Source organism: Neopelma chrysocephalum, unplaced genomic scaffold (genome assembly GCF_003984885.1).
Source record: "Neopelma chrysocephalum unplaced genomic scaffold, ASM398488v2 Primary Assembly neopelma1_22, whole genome shotgun sequence".
Lineage (NCBI taxonomy): Eukaryota > Metazoa > Chordata > Aves > Passeriformes > Pipridae > Neopelma > Neopelma chrysocephalum.
Genome location: NW_020897689.1, coordinates 23961075 through 23982770, shown reverse-complemented (window position 1 = coordinate 23982770; position 21696 = coordinate 23961075). Strand labels below are relative to the sequence as shown.

At 39.0% G+C, this 21696-nt stretch overlaps 1 protein-coding gene across 2 annotated transcripts in view; it reads left to right on the top strand.

The window, feature by feature from the left end:
- LAMA3 (laminin subunit alpha 3) overlaps window positions 1-21696 on the top strand; it is a 108587-nt gene that overhangs the window by 9849 nt on the left and 77042 nt on the right. For both annotated transcript variants that reach the window (XM_027675155.1, XM_027675165.1), the window contains exons 2-13: window positions 877-994; window positions 1614-1732; window positions 2958-3128; window positions 5925-6022; window positions 7473-7588; window positions 11286-11404; window positions 15389-15479; window positions 16494-16625; window positions 18033-18095; window positions 19411-19452; window positions 19572-19709; window positions 20540-20674. In XM_027675155.1, coding sequence (XP_027530956.1) covers window positions 877-994; window positions 1614-1732; window positions 2958-3128; window positions 5925-6022; window positions 7473-7588; window positions 11286-11404; window positions 15389-15479; window positions 16494-16625; window positions 18033-18095; window positions 19411-19452; window positions 19572-19709; window positions 20540-20674 — 1342 coding nt within the window. The remainder of the gene's footprint in view (window positions 1-876; window positions 995-1613; window positions 1733-2957; window positions 3129-5924; window positions 6023-7472; window positions 7589-11285; window positions 11405-15388; window positions 15480-16493; window positions 16626-18032; window positions 18096-19410; window positions 19453-19571; window positions 19710-20539; window positions 20675-21696) is intronic.

The window sequence follows — 21696 nt, the reverse complement described above, 5'->3', positions numbered from 1 at the left end:
GGTTGTTTAAATTTTAGATGACCTTTAGAATGAATCTGTTTAGCTTTTTGTGAAAAGATAGTTTTTACTGATGTTCTCGGTTTTATGACTGTGGATTGTCCCAAGAGGCTTACAGTAAGACGTCTTTTCTTGTCAAATCCATTTTTGCCCTAATGTTTGGGAGCTTTCTGTCTCTGTGGTCTATCTCTGTGATACACAATGAGCACCTTGGCCTTGGAAACCTTGAGCTGATGAAGCTCTTTGAGCTGTTTCAGACACTGAATGAGCTACTAGTCATAAGAATCTCTCCTGTGTTATTTGATACCCACAAAACTCTAGCGTGGCTTGCTTCTTCTACTTGGAAAGTCTGTCAAGTGGCAAAATTATCTGGAAATATTCTTAAAATGAGGAACAGGTTTCTGAGATTGCTATCAATCACAGGCAAAGGAGTCCCAGCATTAAGGGTGCGTGCATTTTCTCTTACTCCATTTTTATATTCCTTGACTACAAGCACAATTATGTGATTAACCGATGTACCAGGATTCTGCAAAAGTATCTTAGTTCAATGATGTGTTGAGATGCTAACTTTTCAAGGTTAAGTACTATACCCTTAACACACCCAAGCAGTCAGTCGTCTGCACAACAGACGTGTTCTGAAATGTAGGAGATGGCATTTAACACAGTCCTGTTGCAGTTTTCTTATACTTGAGCATGTTGCCAGGTGAGGTAGCCAGCTGAGAATCTGTCCTCTTATTTTAATGGGAATGAAACTGCAGAGAATAGCCTTCTCCCCGTACACTAAAGAAAAGGTGTTTATTTGCATTAGTTTTGTTGTTATGGTACTTTTATAGACTTCAAAAAACCTCCTGACAAGATCTATGTATGTTCTGTTACCAGCTCTTCCATGTTGCCTACATCCTTATCAAGTTTGCAAATTCTCCTCGTCCAGATCTGTGGGTCTTAGAAAGATCAGTGGACTTTGGAAGAACTTACAGTCCCTGGCAATATTTTGCTTGTAAGTATCAATCCTTGTGTCACTGCCCTTTTGTTGGCAGGTTTCTTTAATCATTCACTCAGTAGCAGCAAATCTAACTATGGGATTTGCTGAAGATTTCAACTGCAGAGAAGACAGTGAATGTTAAATACATTTCTCTTTTCTTAGTTAGCTACAATAAATTAGTGATAAGAGTGTATGAGTATGATATTTTAAATGTGTAATTCAGCTTGTGAATTTTTTTCACTCTTTTGGGAATTCTTGATTTATTTTGTTTGTCTTGTTTTTTGGGTATGTCAGAACTGCAGGGTCCTTCATCTCATGGGACCCTGAAATTTCTTGCAAAAATCAAAGTGAAATACAAATGCAAAATTTTGGAGTACCTACCTAACTTTTTTCTTTGTGATGATACAAAAAATACAGGGCCATGTCTTGTCAGGCACCACTGAATTGCTTGGGAAGAGAAGTGATTGTTTTTAGGAATTTCTGTTTTTCTGTGCTGAGCTACACAATCACTGTTATTATTCTGTTATGGGATAGAATTTACCTGAAAGCACAGGGGACTCTTCTTTGTTAATTTAAATTAGAACAATAGTGTTTATTTTCACATATAAGATTAATTTTATTCTTACTTGACTAGACTCAAAAGCAGATTGCTTGGAGCGCTTTGGAAAGGAAGCTAATCTTCCCGTGAGGAGGGACAATGATGTCCTTTGCACCACAGAGTACTCTCGCATTCTGCCTCTTGAAAATGGAGAGGTAAGTGCTTTTAGGAAGGTAATGTGTAATGCTGGAAGCAAACAGCATTGGTTTGGGAAGTTTGCTGGAAGTAATTTTTCAGCTATGACTGCTTGAATCCTCATTAGTAGGTCCATAACCATGGTGAGATTTTGGGAGGGTGACTTGACTCCTCCTAAATTTCACTATTCCCTATGAGGGTAGGGGCTCCTCAGAGCAACCCATGCTGATGGCTTCTCCTGGCATTCTCCTTTTAGTCCTGATGTGGTTAGAATCCAGATCTAAACTCCTCAAGAGTTATCCAGAGTTTTGAGCATTTGGATCTCGGGATTCATATTAGAATAGAATTTGTTTGTTAACATATCTGTAAAATTTTCCTAATAAGATATTGTAAAGGATAATTTCCACAGAAGAACATTGCTAGTGCCATCTCCTATTATATGCTCTGTGACTATTTCTGAAGGAATTGTGCTGCAATTGGAACAGCCATCATTCCCTTGTTACGTGCCTTAGAGTACAGGAGCCATTTGAAAATAGAAATCTGTTATCTGGATGGTTATAAATAAATGGAAGTCTTTTATTAAGCCCTGTGCGTACACACTAGATTGTTCATTCAGTAGAGGTCCATGATTGCTAGGCTGCTGGCAGCTGTTTCTTTAAAAAATAAAAAAGTATTGGAGCCCTTGTTTTGGAAGTCAGACAAACCTGCTTTCATGTGAGGGGGTTTTCTAAAGCAACACTGTGTACTTTCTTCCAAAAGACCATTAATATGCTCACAGGCACTGGACCTGGTAACAATAATATTTTCCAGGAATGTTTGTGCCTTAACCCAAAAATAAATGTGCTTTGGGAAGGAGCCAAAACCTGATGTTTTTACTCAAGCAAAACTCCCATTGACACTGTCAACTGTTAAAACAACTATTTGCAACTATTCCTATTGTTTTTTCCTATTAAGACGTGTAATTACATTTTTGCATGTAATACCTACTGTTTCCAAAACAGAGAGAGGCACTTTTTTTCTTTTTTTCCTGTGTGCCATATGGATAATAAGAATTCAGGAGGGGCCAAGACTAACAACACTATTTTTCCCAATATCCTGGCTTCAGCATGAAATGCCTAGTTGTTACAGCAAATACGTTCAGAAACAATAGTCGGGTTTTGGATTCTTTTATTTATTTTGCTTTGTGCCACCACTGGCACTTGCAGTTGATATATTTTTAAAAAAATGTGCTTACTTCTTTGTTAGGTTGTAGTATCTTTGGTAAATGGCCGCCCAGGAGCAAAAAACTTCACTTATTCCCCTAATCTTCGAGAATTCACAAAAGCAACAAACATCCGCCTTCGTTTTCTCAGAACTAATACTCTTCTTGGACACTTGATATCCAAAGCTCAGCGGGACCCCACTGTAACTCGCAGAGTAAGTACTGTTTTCACTGAGACGTGTGTACTGAACAATCATATTAAAGCATGTTAGAAACCAAAAAATGGTCTGAATGTTTTACGTTTGCAACATGCTAACAATGAAATTTACGCTGACTCGCCTTTAAATCCCCCTATTTTCTCCAGGTTCATTTGAGACAAGAAGGTAACTAGGTGAGCACAGATTTATGGAGGGGAAGTAGTGATTAATGATTTTGTAACAAGCCATCTTCATTCCCTGCTTTCTAATATGGAAGGAAGTTTGGTGCATCATAGGAGCTATGAAGAGCCAAAGCAGAAATATTCTAAACTATCTTACACAGAACTGAGGAACCAAATCTTCTCAACTTTTTTTTAAACTACTTTCTGTTATTTATATCCAAAGAAAAATTTTCTGTAAACGGTACCCGAGTTTCTGAAGGAGCAGGAATCAAAGGCTGTACTTGAAAGTTACTATCCTTCCACAAATCGTTTGAGATGCCTAGGTGTTTTCTGTGGATTTTGGGCTATCTAAGAGTTTGAAGGCTGAAGTCCCACTCCTGTTCAGTGGGGAAATGTAAGGAAATTCAGCTTCCTCAAGGGAACACCAGACAGAAATTCATATACTTACAGAGATTGAAGACTTCATATTGTATTGCTATTTTTAACCTTTTCATTTAAAATGAAGATCTGGTAACAATTGGAGGAAGCCCTGGGGTGAGGCACTGCATGAATGCGTGTGAGGGTTTTGGTACTGGAAAACATAAAGCTATTCCAGTTGTTTGATAGCAGTTTCATTAATTGCCTTTATTGTCTTAAGTAAACTTTAAGATGTTGCTCACAGGCAGATGTAAATGCAGTATTTAGTTTACTTGGCGAGCAGCACAGCTTTAGTATGAAGAACTTCTGATGTTATCCTAGCCACGGGGTGTAGGATAGATGAATGAAATGTCAAGTGTTTTATTAAATTGCTAAAAGAGAGTGCAGATTTTTATTGTAGAGACCTTCCAAGTCTATGAAATAGTTAATAGTCTTAAAAAAATCTTTATGGTAAACTTATTACAGAAACAGATGAAAACTTAGGGATACTAAGCAAGTTTGCAGATGACACAAAATTGGGAGGAGCTCTTGACTCCATCAAAGGCAGAGAGGTCCTACAGAGAGACCTTGACAAATTAGAGGACTGGGCAGTCACAAACCATATGAAGTTCAACAAGGTGAAGTGCCGGATTCTGCACCTGGGATGGGGCAACCTGGAATGTTTGTACAGACTGGGGATTGAGGTGCTGGAAAGCAGTGCCACGGAAAGGGACCTGGGGGTCCTGGTCCATGGCAAGTTGAACATGAGTCAGCAGTGTTCTGGCAGCCAGGAGGGCCAACCCTGTCCTGGGGGGCATCAGGCAAAGCATCACCAGCCAGTCGAGGGAGGTGATTGTCCTGCTCTGCTCTGCACTAGTGTGGCCTCACCTTGAATAGTGTGTGCACTTTTGGGCACTGCAATATAAGAAAGACATTAAGCTATTAGAGACTCTCCAGAGGAGGGCAACAGACTTGGTGAAGGGCCTTGAGGGGAAGCTGTATGAGGAGCAGCTGAGGTCACTTGGTCTGTTCAGCCTTGAGGGGAGACCTCATTGCAGTTAAAACTTCCTCATGAGGGGAAGAGGAGGCACAGGCACTGATCTCTTCTGTGTGGTGACCAGTGAGAAAACCTGAGGGAATGGCCTGAAGTTGTGTCAGGGGAAGTCTAGGTTGCATATTAGGAAAAGTTTTTTTCACCCAGAGGGTGGTCGGGCACTGGAACAGGCTCCCCAGGGAAGTGGTCACAGCACCAAGCCTGACAGAGTTCAAGAAGCCTTTGGACAGTGCTCTCAACCACATGGTGTCTTTTGTATTAGAGAGCGCAAGTCTGGCCACAGCACTCCAGGTGTGGCCTCACTGATGCTGAATAGAGCAGAAGGATCACCACAGAGAGAGTCTAGGCTTACAGGGGACGTACTGTGAATAGTGAGCGCAGGAGATGTACCTGCATAGTGTTGCAACTCTTTTTCTCTTTGTCCTCCAGTGGCTTTATCTGCCTCTTTAATTTTTCTGAAGGAGTATCAATCTGTACAACCAGCTGTCTGTTCTGTCTGGCCATAAGGAGACAAGGAAACGACTTCTAAGCTACAGAAATGTATGCAGAAGTTGTTATTGATATGTGTACACTAATGATATTTCTACTGAGTTGAACCAACTAAATTTTTTTTTTGCCTGTATGCCTGCAAGGCATGGGGATGAGATACAAAGTGGTTCAACTTCAGGTCACAGTTTCAAATCCATCTTGAGCCATGAATGATTTTGACCAAGGTGGTAATTTCAGTCTTTTTCTACTGTTTAGTGATAATTTTTGACTGAATGGGGAAACTACACTTCCCTTACCAGCATGTCCTGTTTGTTGATCAGACTACAATCTCATGAATTGATGTGTTGACAGTAATTTACATCTCCATCCTCAAGCTGATTTGGAACAAGCTTTGGGCTTGGGTACTGGTGACTGTGTAGCTGCTAGGGAATGGAGAACTTCAGCAACATGTGTTTTTTGTGAACTGCGCAAACCTGCTCCTTTTAGGTGCCCCATGGGTATTTGATTTGCTGGATGTCTCATACTGAGACATCACCATCAACAGAAGGTTGATTATTGGCTACCTGATTTGGCTTTTTGTAAAGTTGTGCCTTTAAAGTTCTAATAAGCAAGATTTAACAATGTGATGTTGGTATTTCTGACATAATACAAGTAAGGAAAGACGTATAAATACTTCTTGTGCTTGTTCCACAGTATTACTACAGTATAAAGGACATCAGTATTGGTGGTCGATGTGTTTGCCATGGCCATGCTGAAGAATGTAAGGCAAAGAGTGCTGAAAACCAATACCAGTAAGTAAATGGAGCATAACATGGATTTGATAAAAACAATACATAAATATTTTCAAATGATCTTTTTTTATTATAGAATCATACAGTCTTACAGCGATTTTTTCCATTACATTTAAAAAAAAATAGACTCTACAAATGGTTAATAAGAAAACATGTCAAGAGGGAATTATATTTAATGGGAAATATAATAATAAAAAATCTTTACTTGGATTTTTCTTTTTAATTGAAATAGAAGCTTGGCAGATAGAATAATTTCTTAGAAACCCTTTGTTCTTTTTGGAAACATGAATTGATATGACCTCTTACAACAGGAAATCCAACTCAGGAACAAAATCAGTGAACTTCATAGAGGTATTGAGCATTATAACTGAGCTCAGCCAAGATTCAGTGGCTTTCAATCATTACTAGAAAAAATAACCATTCCCTTTCTTTGTGAAGTTTATGATCTCCACGTTCATTTCACAAAGGGTTAGATCAGACTCCTCGGCTCACCTGCTATATGGAAGTGACTTAATAGTCAGTCTATCTAAAACATATTTTAAAAACCTGGTTTAAACCAGCTGTTGCTCTTATCCATGATGGCATTGAAACAATCTTCTATCAGGGCAATGCAATATTTTCTGTTGTGTTTTAATGAACAGCAAGTGGGGAGATGGGTGCTTCCATTCAAGATGTCTATATTAGAGAAGAGTAAGTACAGAAGTTGTAAAATCTACAGGAATAGGATGGTTATACTTGAAAATTTATTATTATTTATTATTAGACTACATAGATAAGAGAGGAAAATTGGAAAAGGCTTCTCCAGTCTCAAAGTCTTTGTTCCTTCTGGGATTTAGTTGCTATGCGTGATAGACCTAGCCCATAATTAAAGCCTGCTTTTTACATAGGCTATTCAGCTAAATTTAAAAAAATAAATTTCTCGATGAATAGTGTGCACTATTTTTAAAATAATAGATGAAGTTATGATCTTGGTTTATTAAAAACATTGATGAAATCATTGTAAACAAAGCATAATGAAAAAATTATGAAAGTGTGCATATAAAGGTGATAATTATTTTGATTAATTGTGGGTCAACAAGCCTAAGCCTTGGAATGAAGCTGAAATAGAATACATCCTAAATTATTATATATCATCTTTGTTTAATATTCTAGAATAGTTTCATAATCCAGTCTATTAACTCCAAATATAAATGTTCTCTATAAGTAATCTGTGCTAATAAACTCATAATTACATGGTTAAAGTAGTCAATCATGAAGAATTTTATGGAAGTTCCAAAATGTTCCAGTATTACTGATTGACCTCTTTTCATGTGAGCTTATATCCTGTCCTTTTCACACTTATGTGTTAGTCTTGGACTGCAGTAAAATAAGGAAAAATAATAATTTTTATTTAAAAAATTAAGAAAAAACATTGAAATTCAGCTTCATTAAGAGCGTTTGTCATCTGTAGATTTCAGTGTGAATGTCAGCATAACACTTGTGGGGAAACCTGTGATCACTGCTGCCCTGGATATAATCAGAAACAATGGCAACCTGCAACAGCTGGGAGCACAAATATATGTGAACGTGAGTAGCCGAAAAGATGGTGGGTTAAAAGGGATATTGACCAGATGGTGGAAATTAGCTGCAGCACACATGTTCATTGAACATAACTAGCACACTGCATGTTTTAACGCCTTTTTTTCTTTACAAAGGAAATTCTTTTCACACAGCAATGAGAAAAAGAGGATGCAGTGAATATTATTTATGTTCTTCTTTCTTACTAAACATCTAAAATACTAATTTGTCTGAAAATATGACATGAGAAAAGTGGAAGCCTTCTTGTAGTACACTGAGTTAACATCTCTCCCCAGTCATAGCTGTCTGCTGACAGACTGTGGATTCTCCCAGAAGAGCAGAGACTAGAGGCATCTTGGTGTTCAGATTGCAGAGAGATTGCTCAAGGCTGCCACTGCTTACAGGTGTTTGAGCTGCCCTCCCTTCTCATGCTGACGGTTGTCCCTCACTGACTGTATGTCAGTGGGCACAAAGGTGTTCCTGGTGGGGAGTCCTGGTGATCCCACACTTATAGTTGGGAGTTTGGAGTATGCTAGCCAGACAAAGTAGCCAAGCTGGAGAAGGCCACTAGTTTGCCTTTCTCCCACTTCCCCTGTCTTTCATTCTTTTGTTAAAGAAAGCGACAGCACAGACTCTCTTTTGGTGATGGCTATGTACTGTCACACAGAAGTGTTTTACATCCCTCTGGCCAGAAACCAGGTAGTGTGGTACAGAAAGTGTTGCAACCTTTGTGCACAGCCATCTCCTTTGTGTCTGGCCCAATCTATATTTCTCGTCTGCCTTTCCTGAGAGTAGCATAGCCAGTGGGTACAAACTGTTAACAGGAGAACTTTATTCGAAAGCCAGAGATGTACCTATATAATTAGTTTGAGGAATAAAGAGATGACTTATTTAATGAAAACTGCAGTACTACGACTTGGGAGGGGGAAGGCAGGTTGTGTGTGATTAAGATGTTTGATAGGAAGTAGGCATGTTGGGACACAGTTTTCGAACAATATTTGAAACCTCATTCAAGTTCCCCTGTTTGAAAGGAAAATATTTTCTGCCAGAAAAGAGAGAGATAAAGAGCATAAATAATGTCATGTTTTTTAAAGAGTGAGTTTACAGAGTATCATCTACAAGATTCTGAGCCAAAACAACTGTTTCTAAGTGCCTCTGAAAAAAATAGCCTTTTTAGTATGGATTGCTCCTAGCTGTTTGAGCTGATTTGTTGTGAGCATTTGCCAGGTGCAGACCTCTTTTGCTGGCAGCCATTAGTGAGGGAATTAAAGCAACCCCATTACTTTCCAGAAGCCTGAGGTTCTTTGAGAGAAACCGAAAGAGGTTGGTGGGAGCTTGTAGGGATCAGCCCAACATTTTGTTACGAGTTTCCCAGTACTGTATGGGACAGCAAATGGCCTGAAGTGGTGAAAACATCCTTGATGAGGTAGAAGGGATCTCTGTTGCCCTCTAAGAGAACATACTATTACTATAATCAGAGGAAATAATTTCCCATTGCTGTTAGAAGACATGTGATCTGTAGCTCAGAGACAGTTTGGCCCTAGAGGCATGGGAGCAATTATTTACACTGTAAATATATACATATATTTTTTATATTCTCTTCTTTCCTTTTCTGACTTAATATGTTGAGCCAGCATCTAATTTGTGCAATGTTTTATTTTCTTGAAGAGTTACATGAATAAAAAACCCCACAGTTCTTCATAGGCTATCACAACCTGGCCAGGGAACCTAGTCTTGATCTGTCTGGTTTCCTGTCAGCAGACCATAAGGAAACCTGATGGCAGGCCAGCACCTCGGCTGTGTGGTTGTTAGTTTCTAGGAAAGAGTTCCCTTGTCCACAGCTGTTCAGATATAAGGACATGGAGCAGATACAGAGAATTATCCAGTTTCCCTTGTCTGTATGATCATATAGCAAGGCATGGAGAATCACTTGTCCATGAATTGAGCTCCCAGTTGTGCCAGTTGCTTGGAATAGAGAAGAATTACCTCCCATATACTTCCCTCCTAATGAAGAAAGGAGGGCCAGGACCCTTAACTTCTGTAACCTGTTGCCTTCTGAATATTGTATCCCCAGGTCCAGATGAATGGAGGGTTTCCCTAAACATGAAATAATAGCATTGTCAATTCAAAACTTGAGGAATTTCCTGGGTAGGTTTCTCTGGAGTGCCGAAGCAGCTGTAATTAAAGGCTCAACTAGCACGCAGATGCTTGGGGAAGCCTTTTTTGGTTCCTGCATTCTTTCAGGAAAATTCCCATTTGTTCCTCTCCAGTGAGGAAAGATCGGATGAGAAAAAAGAGGACGTGGGATGAGTTTCTGGCAAAACCATGGTCATGCCCTTTGATTTATTCTGTTTGATTGCTGTTATGTTTGATTACTACTCTGAATTATATTATAGTTCTGGAAGACTTCAGTGAAGACAGGCAGAGCTTTATATGACTAATGGAAAAGGATTAGTTTTAACTAAGATGAGATATAAATAACTGATCTGTAGGAAATTATATAAATTATTTTCTGGGTAAATCCATCACCCTTTACTCAAACATTGGACTGGCCCTGCAATTTATGTTGTCAGGCTTTTTTGCCAAAGGTAAAAGAGCAAAGTTTTTTGGGATTAAGTTCTCCCACCTTGATCTAAGGAGATTGGTGAAGGCCTGATGTCTGTACAAGGCCACAAGTGGATACATCAGCAGATTTATCTCAGATGTTTTCAATAGGTGAACATCCTAGGGTGAAGCACCTGTGAGGCTGATGTGCCTGCAAGCAAAGCCTCACGGATATCTCTTGATCTTTTCTGAGCAGTGCATTCTTAACATCTATGAGAAGGAGTTAAAAGTGTAGCAGAACATATATGTGTAGTGGATTCAGAGCAACTCTGAGTTCAGCTGTTACATTTGTTTAGCTTAACAGGAGGGAAAAGTAAAGGAAAGGAGCTAGCCACAAACCACCCAAAGTAAAATTTATCACAGCTGAGACTATAAACAACTGTACACTGGGGAAAGGGGTTATCTTGGTCATCCAATTCTATCCTTTTCTAAATAGTAATAATAACAACAACAATATTGTTGGCGGTATTATTGTTCTTCATACCACACTTCTCTAAACCACACTTCTTGTGTTCACAAATCTCAGGAAGTAGAATCAACCCATTCTTAAAATGTCTCCATTCAGAAGACAGCAGCTGCGTAAATGTATAGCCAAGCTTGCTGGTATATCTGTATCTACAGCTGAATATGAGAGTTCTTTGGTGGAGGTCTTTATGTTTAAATATGTATATCTTATCTGTAATTGTTTATTTTAAATAAAGGTTTCATGGACAGAACATCAGCCCAGATGTATCTTGTTAGACATGAAAAAATAGAATAAACATTTGAGCAATTTTTTGATAATTTTAAAAAGCTGCTGTAACCATTCTTCTGGAGCTTCCTAGTTCTGAATTTATGCATAACTATATAGGCTTGAGATGGTACAACTGTTGCCTCCTCTGATAAGCCTAGTAGCACTTTTTCTTTATGACTACATGACTGTACCATATTTCTGGTGTGAAAATATGAAATTTCAGTTGTTGATAGGTAAATATGTGCATTTGAGTGCATTCCAGCATGCCTGAGTATATCCATAAAAAAAATCTAAACTTCTTTTCCACTCTGCTATGTTACTGAATTCCAGCAATAAAAAGAAAGCTGACTTAGAATATTACTTTTTCAGCCTGCAATTGCCATGGACATGCCACTGATTGCTACTATGATGCTGATGTTGATCAGCGTCGAGAAAGCTTAAACATCCATGGGCATTATGAAGGTGGAGGAGTCTGCATTAACTGCCAGGTAAAAACGTCATTTTGAACAGTTTAAATAAATGTCGATTGAAGAAGGGCTACTGGAGTGGAACTGTCTCCACACCAATAGTTTTGGGGCTGACCAGTCTAGATAGGCCCATTTTTTCTGGTGTACTCAAAGCATGGAAAAAGATGTGTGAAAATAATTTACATTGTACAACAATACTTGTTAATGTGTAAAAGACATATACAAATTGTATTTATTGGCTCAGTCCTGTGTGATTCAAATAAAACCACATAATGTAACAATTCAATCAACTATAAAAACATTTTCTTGCTTAACAGAAGGAAGTAAAATTAACCAAATAAAATGCCAGCTCAGGCCAGGTGGTTCCTTACTGCAGCAAAACACAGAGGGCTCTCCCTCATCAGCAGAAGTAAAGGAGGATATAGACTCTACCAAGATGGGAACTTACTCGTATTGGAAAAGCACAGAATCATTCAAGGGACCTCTGGAAGTCATCTGGACTAATGCTTCACTCAAACCAAGGCTAGATGCAAAATTATATCTGGTTGCACTGAGGAATACCCAGTTACTTCTGAAAATTAGACCAAGGATGCACATTACACAGATTCTGGGTAATCTTTTATAGCACTTAATCACGCTCATGGTAAAGAGATTTTTGTTACTGTTCAGTAGGAATTTACCCAGTTGCAACTTGTGATAGTTGACTTTGGGGCTTTTGTTGTGCATCTGTGAGAAGAGTTGGTTCTGTCTTAACTTCTGTCTGTAACTCCCTCTTTAGGTAGAGGAAAACTGTCATTAGGCACCTCTATCCTCCTGGAACATCTCTTCTCCAGATGGAGAACATGTTCTTGGAAAGAGAAAGAATGTCTCTCATTCTGAGTAACTTGTTCTATTCTGGCTAATTGCTATGAGGAAAGATCATAAAAGGCTCTGATAAAGTTGATCTAATCTTGGACTTATCTCTGCTTTGAGTGAAACTGAACCACTTGACCTCCTGAGGTCCCTTTCGACCTGAATTATTCATTGGTTCAGTGACCTCATGGTTAAATAGATCCAAATTTATTTGGAAGTCTGTCTTCCTTTTGTTGTCTAGTCATCTGGTGCATGATGTGTGGTGACAAGCAGCTGACCAGAACGTTGCATTACAGGAAAATCGTCATCAAGTCTATGTTCCTGTGAAACCTCATGATTTATGTATTATCATGCTGTGCATTTAAAAATATAGCTGTATTTAAGGAACAGAAAAAGGAAATATCCAGTAAAGAGTATGTTTTCCATATTATTATTGCCACAATATAATCAGATATTGTCCAAAAGGCAGTCAGAAGAGAGTAGAGCTATTTTTACTAGCATGGGTAGAAGAAATGTTCTTTGTCTTCCAGTTGACATTTCTGTGCAGAACTTTCTTCATGCAGTCTAGTAAGATTTATCATGTTGGTCCTTTCTGTCAGCTCTTTGTTCACGAGAGAACATTTCTTTTATATTGCTTCCAGGATAGAAAAGAGCAAAATTAGTCTAAATCTATGAGTTCTATGTTATATGACTGTTATGAATTGTTTGCAGTTAATTTTGTGGAAGTTAATTTGGATTAATGAGTTTACTGTAGATCTAATTATAGATTTATTTTTTTTATTAATAAAGTGCATGGATTTAAATTTACTTTTTCTGTTTTCATTGGGGGAAAGAAGTGTTAGGAATGGATGCCTCAATGAAGAAATGATAGATGTTGCATACAAAGATAGATTAGTTTCTTTAGAGTCTTATAACAGTGGAGCTCTGGAAATCACATAGTACAACTGCCTATTCAGACCGGGTCTATTTAGATCAGGTTGCTCAGGAACTTGTTCATCCAAGCTTTGAACACCTCCCAGGATAGGAATGGCATACCCACTCATGGCAACCTGTTCAGGTGTTTTGACTTGATAAATTTTTTCCCCCAATATCTAATTGGAATTTCCCATGTTCCAATCTGTGCCTGTTGCCTCTCATCCTATTGCTGTGCACCTTTGGTAAGAGAGATTCATGAAGTTGATCGGGCATACTTTGCCCTAGGTAAACTATGTTAAATATGTCCTGTCACCTTCCAGTCCTTTGTGTGTTTTAAGATGATTTGTCCACTGGATCTCCTTACACACTGATCAGTCAATTCCCATTGTCTTTTCTTTTGCTGCTGCTCTACTCCTAGAAACTTTTCCTTTCGCACTTCATCTTCCTTGCTAGTTTTAACTCCAGCTAGGCTTTAGCTTTCCTAACTCCACTCCTGCATGTTTGGGCAATATCTTTGTATTGCCACCAAGTAGCCTGTCCCTGCTTCCACCTTCTGTGTACTTTGTTTCTGAGTTAGAGATCAATCAGGAAATCTGTGTTTATCTGTTCTGGCCTTCTGCCACACTTGCACATTGGAAAGAACTGTTGTTTTTCTGAGGCTGTACCTGAGAATCAACTACCTCCCTTGGTCTTCTTTCCCCCCAGGAGAGTTTCACACAGAATCTTCCCAAGCAGCTATCTGAGCAAGGCAAAATCTGCTTTTCAGAAGCCCAGAATTGTAATTCTGCTATTAGTCTTGCTTCATTGCCTTAGAATCTTAAAATACACAATCTCGAGGTCACTGCAGCCAGCACTGCCCTCAACTTCACATGTTCTTCCTTGTTAGTGGGTGTCATTTGGAACAGAGCATCTCCCCTAAGTGGTTCATGAACCTCTACATCAGAAATTGCCTTTCATACATTCAGAATAATTTCTTGATTGCTTGCACCTTGCTGCATTGCCCTTCTGGCAGATACCAAGCTGACTAAAGTTATCTGTGGTATCTCTAGCTGTCTGCAGTATCTGTAGTTGTCTGAGTAATAACACCTTCTCTTGTTCCCTAAAGAAGATTTCATTTGCCTTCTTGTTCAGGTGGTCTGCAGTATCAGCTGTGCTGGCCTGTCCTCTGATCCTTGCCTCAAGCTCTGCACAGGTTAATGACCTGCCCCAAGCTCCAGGGAGAGGCCTGGGCACTCTCCACTGCCCCAGACCTGGACAGTGGCATCCTCTTCCTGAAGCTCTGTCTGGGCTGGGGCCTCTGGTGTGCCACTGGAGTTAGCACCAGTAGTCTCTGAAGAATGTGCAGTGTCCTGGCTGCCCTGTTCATAACTGCCCACCAGTCCCTCTAGTAAATACTGGGTCCCTGCTCAGCCCTGAATTGCAACACACCCTAAGGAGGAACTAAACAGGAGTGGGAGTTGGGGGAAACTACTTTAATTGCTCCAGGGCAAAGCTTCCTGCTCTGTTTCCCTGCTCTCACATCTATGAGCTCATCAGGATGCCTTCTTGTGACCATGATTTACTGAACTGGTACTTGCCATTGCTACTGCAGACTCCTGCAGACCCGTTGCAGGAGAGAGCTTTGCTGCACAAATTGAAATACACTCAGGACTGTGTTCACAGAGCAATTACATATTTTTGATGTAGTTCAAATTACTTTGGATTTTTTTTCTGTGTGCCTAAAACATGTATTTATAGAGACATATACTTTTCTAATGGAAAAATCTGTTTTGTGCTGACTGGACTGTTTAGGTTTTGGTTTATTTTGATATGACTGATCTTAGACACAGAGTATGCAAAAAATTGATATAAAGTATGAGGAAAAATTCATAATTGCTTGAACAATATATTTATTATGATAAGAAAGCAGATATCGTAAGAATGATAAGAAGAGATATCATGATATAAAGAGAATTTTTCCAAATAATTTTTTAAAAAGTCATTTTCTTTATAGTGTTTTAAAGATAAAATTCAGCTGCTTTATGCAAGAATACCATGATTCAGAAGCCTGTAGGGAAAAGGTGGTTAAAGAAGGCTGCATGATGATTGCTGTCTTCATTGCAGTCATAGTCCATTTTTTTCCTGTGCCAATCCTTTCTTCCTTTCTTAGTTGTATACAGAAACAGGATGTTACTGTTTCTTAATTCTTCCAAGTTCCTCTTTTTACCTCATATTCTCCTTTTGTTTTATTTTGCACAGCATAACACAGCTGGTATTAACTGTGAGAAGTGTGCAAAAGGTTACTATCGTCCTTACGGTGTTCCAGTGAGAGCTCCTGATGGCTGTATACGTGAGTCCTACTCTATGCAGTATCTTCTTGTGGTGGTTTGGGAGTTTTTGGCTATAATAGAGGCATAAGATGCATCTTTTGGGGAGGAAAAATGAAAAAGTGGCCAAAAGATGTTGGGGAACAGCTGCAAATGACTTTCTGTCTTGCTTTAGACCTTTTTAATTGTAATATTCTCTACTTATGTGTCATATGAGCATAAAGCTTCAGACCAGCAGCAGGACAACAGGAGGAAGCAAGGCAGTAAAGGCTAGTGAGGAGATAGGATCACGGAAAGCTGGGGTACTGCTACACCCCGCAGTGAGGAGGACCTCAGGACCTCTAGGGAGCCACTCTCATCTCTTCTCATGGTCTTGCTTCTCTTAGCTCTCTAATGTACATGTGAGGTATCCTTTGGCTCTTAGTCACTTGAAGATTTTGTTCTATAGCTCAAAAGGTCACAAGGATCACTACTCTGATTTTATGCAATGCTGAACCTATTGACTAGTAAGGGATGCAATAGGATAAATTCTAATGGAACATTTAAAAGAGAAGAACTGAGTATAGGTAAGAGACAAGGGTTGGATTACAAATAGGCTGAAGGATCCCTGTCACAGGTGGGATGAAAATACAGTTATGTATTGAAATGAATGGGAAGTCAGCAAAGCCATGGCCATGATGCTGCATGTTGTGTGTCAGGGAACATGAATGGAGTGTGGTGCTTAGCCTAGACCATGGAGAGATATGAGAAGTTGCCACAGAAAAGATAATTGCTGCAGTGCTGTGGAGTAATAATGTCCAGATTTTGGAATTAAAATACCCTATTCGCTCTAAGAAAATAACATCAGTCTTTCTTCTAAGAGATGTATTGATGATATAAAGTCCTTGGGAAATATGTAACTGCATGAAAATGTTAATTCTTTTAATAATGAGTCATTCACAACTGAAAATTTATTGTTATAAAGCCACTGTGCACTGCTGTAAAAGGCAAATTATTATTTTCTAAAGAGTGCCTAATTGCTGGATACTTTTATTTAGCCTGCAGTTGTAACTTGGAGCATGCAGAAGGCTGTGAGGAAGGGTCTGGCCGCTGCTTCTGTAAGCAGAATTTCCAGGGAGAAAACTGTGAACGCTGTGCTGATGGATTCTATGGTTATCCATTTTGTATCTGTAAGTATACAAGTACAAATGCTTCTTTTTCTCTATTTTAAAGGCATATTAAAGAATTAACAGTTTTCATTACACTTGACTTGGTTAGAAAACATCTGGCATTTCAGCTTCACATGTTTACATGATCTGATAAATCAGTTGTTATAATACTGAAGAGAGTCAGGTTTATTTAACAAAACAGTAATGACTTGAAAATCAAAGAGATTTTGCTGCATTCTCACAGTTCTACATTCTTTTAAGACATCAAGTCTACAGCCTATCTCTCAGTAAATCATGAACTCCAGTCCTACAGCCTTGAACAAATCATTTAAACGTGTCAGGGTCTTTAGGTATAAAGACCACTTGGATCAAGAAGTAGAATGTGACTATAATGAGAGAGAGAAGAGAAACCGTGTATGTGCTCTCCTTGACAACTCCTAGGATTTGGAACTTGCATATCTTATAAACAATGCTTTTGCCATAAAAAATTATATATAAAATAACTGAGAAGAAAATGTAACATCAGGATTGTATTTGCTGCATAGAAGCTTGTGACTCCATGAAAAGATTGTAAAAATGCATCGGTGGGATGTTTTGTGCCTTTAGGAGAAAGAAGTGTGTTTCTGATAAAATAGATATTGTTCTGGGGCAAGATTTGAGGTCTGACTAAAATAGAGGTACCATGATAAAAACACAAGAAGAGGAAAACAGTACAAAACAAAAAAAAACCTGTAAAAATTGAATGTTGTTTAAATTCAATGGCTGTGATAGCATAAATCCTGTCCGTACAGTGCATTCTAGATTGTCACATCTGATATATCCTCTTGATTGAAATCCAACATTTTTAAATAATTTCAGCTCAGGTAGACATTGATCTAAGTCCCACTGATGTTTGTCTCATGGGCTTTGGATTCCATCTTATATGCAGGAATGTTTAAGAATGGGAAAGACATTCCAACAATCTGGAGGATTTTTAAATAAAAGCTCTAGAGGTGTACTGTACATGTCATGAATTCTGGCAGTTCATGTAGCAAGTGGTAATGCCACATAGAAGGAGATGGACCTTCAACTGGAAGCAGGAAGTCTGAAATAAATATAGAGCTCCCTAGGTAGCTCTCCTAAAACTGTCTGGTGGAAGAGAATTTTCTGCATGAAAGCATATAGGGAGCAGGAAAGCAACTTGGTTTAATTTCCAAATGATGTCTGGCCTTTCATACTGTTATTTTGAGAAGGGAAGTTTGTACCTGAATTGGAAATCAAAAGTAAAATGTTTCTTACCCTGTTCCTAACTGAAAGAAAACTAAGCTGAAATCATATGAATATCATGCTCTCTGTATTGACAGGAGATGAATTCATTGTTTGTCATTATTTTTCATGAAATCGATATGTCTGTTTCAAAAAAACCTCATTGTTTCTTTTGTTTTAAAGATACTCCGGTATATCCTTTTACTTCTCCAATTCCAAGAGATGCTGTGGCTGGTGACATAATAGGCAAGTTCTTGGTGTTTCTTTTTCCCATTTCACTGTTTTTCCCTATGTTGCTGTTTTTCACTGTTTCAGTGGTGCCTGCTCTTTCATAGAATCATAGAATCATTTAGGTTGCTCTTTCATGGAGATTTATGTAGTAATTTTGTCACTGTTGGCATTTATCTTTCAGAGAACCTTTTTTCTTGCTAGAAGTTCATCATATTGTATTAGAGTTTAGTGGGCTAGTTCCAGAAAGAGTTATGGATCAAAATAGCTTTGACCAGCCTCTGGCAAACATCTGCAGGAGGGGCTGACCATCTTATGGTGCTCTTATGAACAGATCCATCAAGACTTTCTGACATGTACAACTTTCTGACATGACAACCCCTGATTTGTGGTGTAAATCTCTTCCTTAATGCTAACTGGCCTCTGCCTTACGACTGTCCTCTTTCACCTGGCAAATTGTACATTGCCCTTGGCAGTGAAGGACTTCGATTTTTAAGAGAACTACATATTTCTTATTTAGCCAACTGCAAAGCTGCATGAAATCCAATCCTTTGGTGGGCTTTTTAGTATATGTTATTGTACTGCAGAACAGAGACATCATCACAGCTAGTACTAAATTGCTTACGTACTTGTAATGCAAGTCAGGATTAATGACTTAAAAAACCCTTGTAACCTTTTCCATATCCCAAAATCAACATGCTTACCTTTATTTCTATTAGCTTTAATAAAACTAGAATTTATGTTGGCAAACGAAAAAGTGTTTTCTTCTCTGAATGTAGCAGACATTTAACTATAAGCAGACAGTACAAATCCATGTATGTATTTACAAGTTCCAGTTGTTTTCTTGAAAGTGTCTGCAGATGCCGTCACAACCCAAAAAGCCTCAGTCTCCTGTACCACTTATCTCCTTCATACAGCATCCAAAATAATTGCCCTGGTATGCATACCTCTGGGTATGCTCTGTTGCATATCCCCTTATTTCACAAATTTTTAAAAGAAAGAAGAAAGAAAACTCCAAAGGAAAATGAATATAACAGGAGAAAACAGATCTTGAGCTATCTACATTTTCAAAGAGCAGCATCTGAAGAAATAAGAAAAGCAGCTGCCTCTAAGTGAAGGTTTCTGTGTAGAAGTTGTAAATTTGTGCTGGCAGACTAAGCACGATTACAGTTCATTGTTTCTTGAAATGAGATTTGTGTGTAACAAGTAGTTTTCTTGGTTCAAGAGTAGTAATTACTAAGCACTGATCTGTTTTTCTCTGCAAAATGACAAGGAATTTTATGATTTTTTGCACTAACTTTGTTTCTTTCTTTTCCTTTCCTCTTGTAACTAGAAGGTGGCTGCAAACCAGGGTATTTTGGCCCCCAGTGTCTGCGTAAGTGCCATAGTTTCTTTGACGCTTGGAGAGTAAATGCCAGCCTCTGGCTTCCAAGGGAAATAAGAACTTTAAGGTTGTAATGCTGCAAATGTTTTCTTTATGAATGTGCTCTTCAGCATGCCAGTGCCACGGCGCAGGAACGCTGGGTGATGACTGCGATGGAAGTACCGGGCAGTGCAGATGTCGAACTGGATTTGGGGGTTTTTCCTGTGACACCTGTGCAGCGGGGTATTTTCAGTACCCCTTCTGCCAGGGTAAGCCAAACATTCCTTTTGACAAGCATATCCAAAACACAGACCCAAGTTTTATACTAAAGGATGAAGTTCTTTTGCCTTGGAGGTGTGTTCATACAGGGCTCTCCCAAAGCTCACACAAACCAAAGAAGAAGAAAAGTGTGATGAGGGGAGATTTCAATCTAGAAATGCCTCTGTTTCCTTGGTTGCTGTTTGCTGTGTGATGCAGTTGCCAGACTCCAGTTTGGAGTTGGATTAGTAACACTGATGAAATTTAGAATGCCTTTGGGAACATTACTGTTACTTACCCTTATTTTTCTTTAAAAAAAATTATGTTTGAGTTTGCAGCATCAGTTTGATGTACCAAGTTCCTCTTTCTAATTGATACTAGAAAACCGACTGGTTTTGAACTTTAATAGCCACTTTAATAAAACTGTCTTTTTGGGTATTTTATTAACCACTTCCACCTGAGATGGTAAATCCAAGCCATAAATTGTTTCATGACAGTCTCAAAAGAGATGGAACTACTTTCAGTAGTTGGCATACCACTCGATATTGATCAATCAGACTCTGAGTGGAGACAGGCCAAGTGTAGCGCTTTGGCACTGATATTGAACCCAGTACTTAAAGCCAGCTTCTTTTGCTCTTTCGTTGTTTCCCTTGATGCTGAATTATTACTGTTGTGAGCAATCAGTAAAAGCTGTTATGAATCAAAATAAATCTGATGAGAAAATTTTGATCCTGTTGAGCCTCAGGGAGTTGCTTTTACATTTTTTTTGATATTTTTATTTCAAGAAAGATAAGAGAGCCTGTGCAGAGACTGCCTCTGAAATATCTTTTCTCGTTTGCAGTGTGTGAATGTAACTCAGCAGGTACCCAGCCTGAAATCTGTGACTTTCTTGGGAGGTGTCTTTGTCGCTCAGGGGTCACTGGACTTCAGTGTGACAGCTGCCGGCTTGGCCACCACTCGTTCCCTGCCTGCCAAGGTAAGGCTGCTGATTGCATGTATAGCATCAAACAGGCCCCTGAAAAGGCAGACAGGAGTGCTTTTTGTGTACCCTTTTGGCAGTGGCTGGAGCAACGTTCACACTAGTAAATGGGCAGGCACTCTTGTGCTTTACACTGAAATACTCATATACTCTAATTCTCCAATTCCAAGCATGTTTCCATAGTAGAGAAAAATTATATAGTCTGTTTACTCACAGGGTTGTTTTATTTTTCTGCATTATCAGACTATTTGATGTACCCTCAGTCAGCACAGCTGTCTTACTAATAACCACAGCCTATTCTCACATGAAGGCCCACAGCAACAGGGCATACTTGGCTGCTAAGGAACGGGCATAGCAGAGCTGTGAAGCACTGATCTACTTTTCCAGAGGGTCTGTGTTTGGTACCTTGTAAAATGTGTGTTCTGAAAATCTGAAGCTCCCATTTTGCCCTTCATGGTGATTTCTCCCTCGTTTTAAGATCATCTGACAGTCACCAAGCCAACCTCTGTCTGTATAATCATGAAAAGTGGAAAATCTCTGTGGGGTTTCCCCGGTGTGTGGGCTACCAAGGACTAGCCTGCGTTTTTACAAGAGAAGGAAATCAGTGGAGTATAACTTCTAATGCGTACTTTTGGAGTATAACATAACAGTCTTGCGTGTGCATGAGGACTCCATCAAGTATTACTTGGACCCTAGGTTTTGTCTGCATTTGCAGTGAGTGAGAGAGGGGCTCTTAATCCTTAGTAAACTTTATGTTGAAAAAGAATATAGACTATTGCTGAGTTCTGGTATATGCTTTCCTGTTCAGATTAACAGGATTTATGTAAACCCTTATGATTTACTTTCTTCTACCATGTTATTTTTGGTTATTGGCTATGTCAGTCTGCTTCCTTTGGGCTTATACACTTTTTTATCTCCTGTGAATGGACAGCAGAATTCTTTATGCCCTTGTGTCCTGATTTCGGCTGGAATAGAGTTAATTTTCTTCTTAGCACTGTGTACAGTGCTGCGTTTTACCT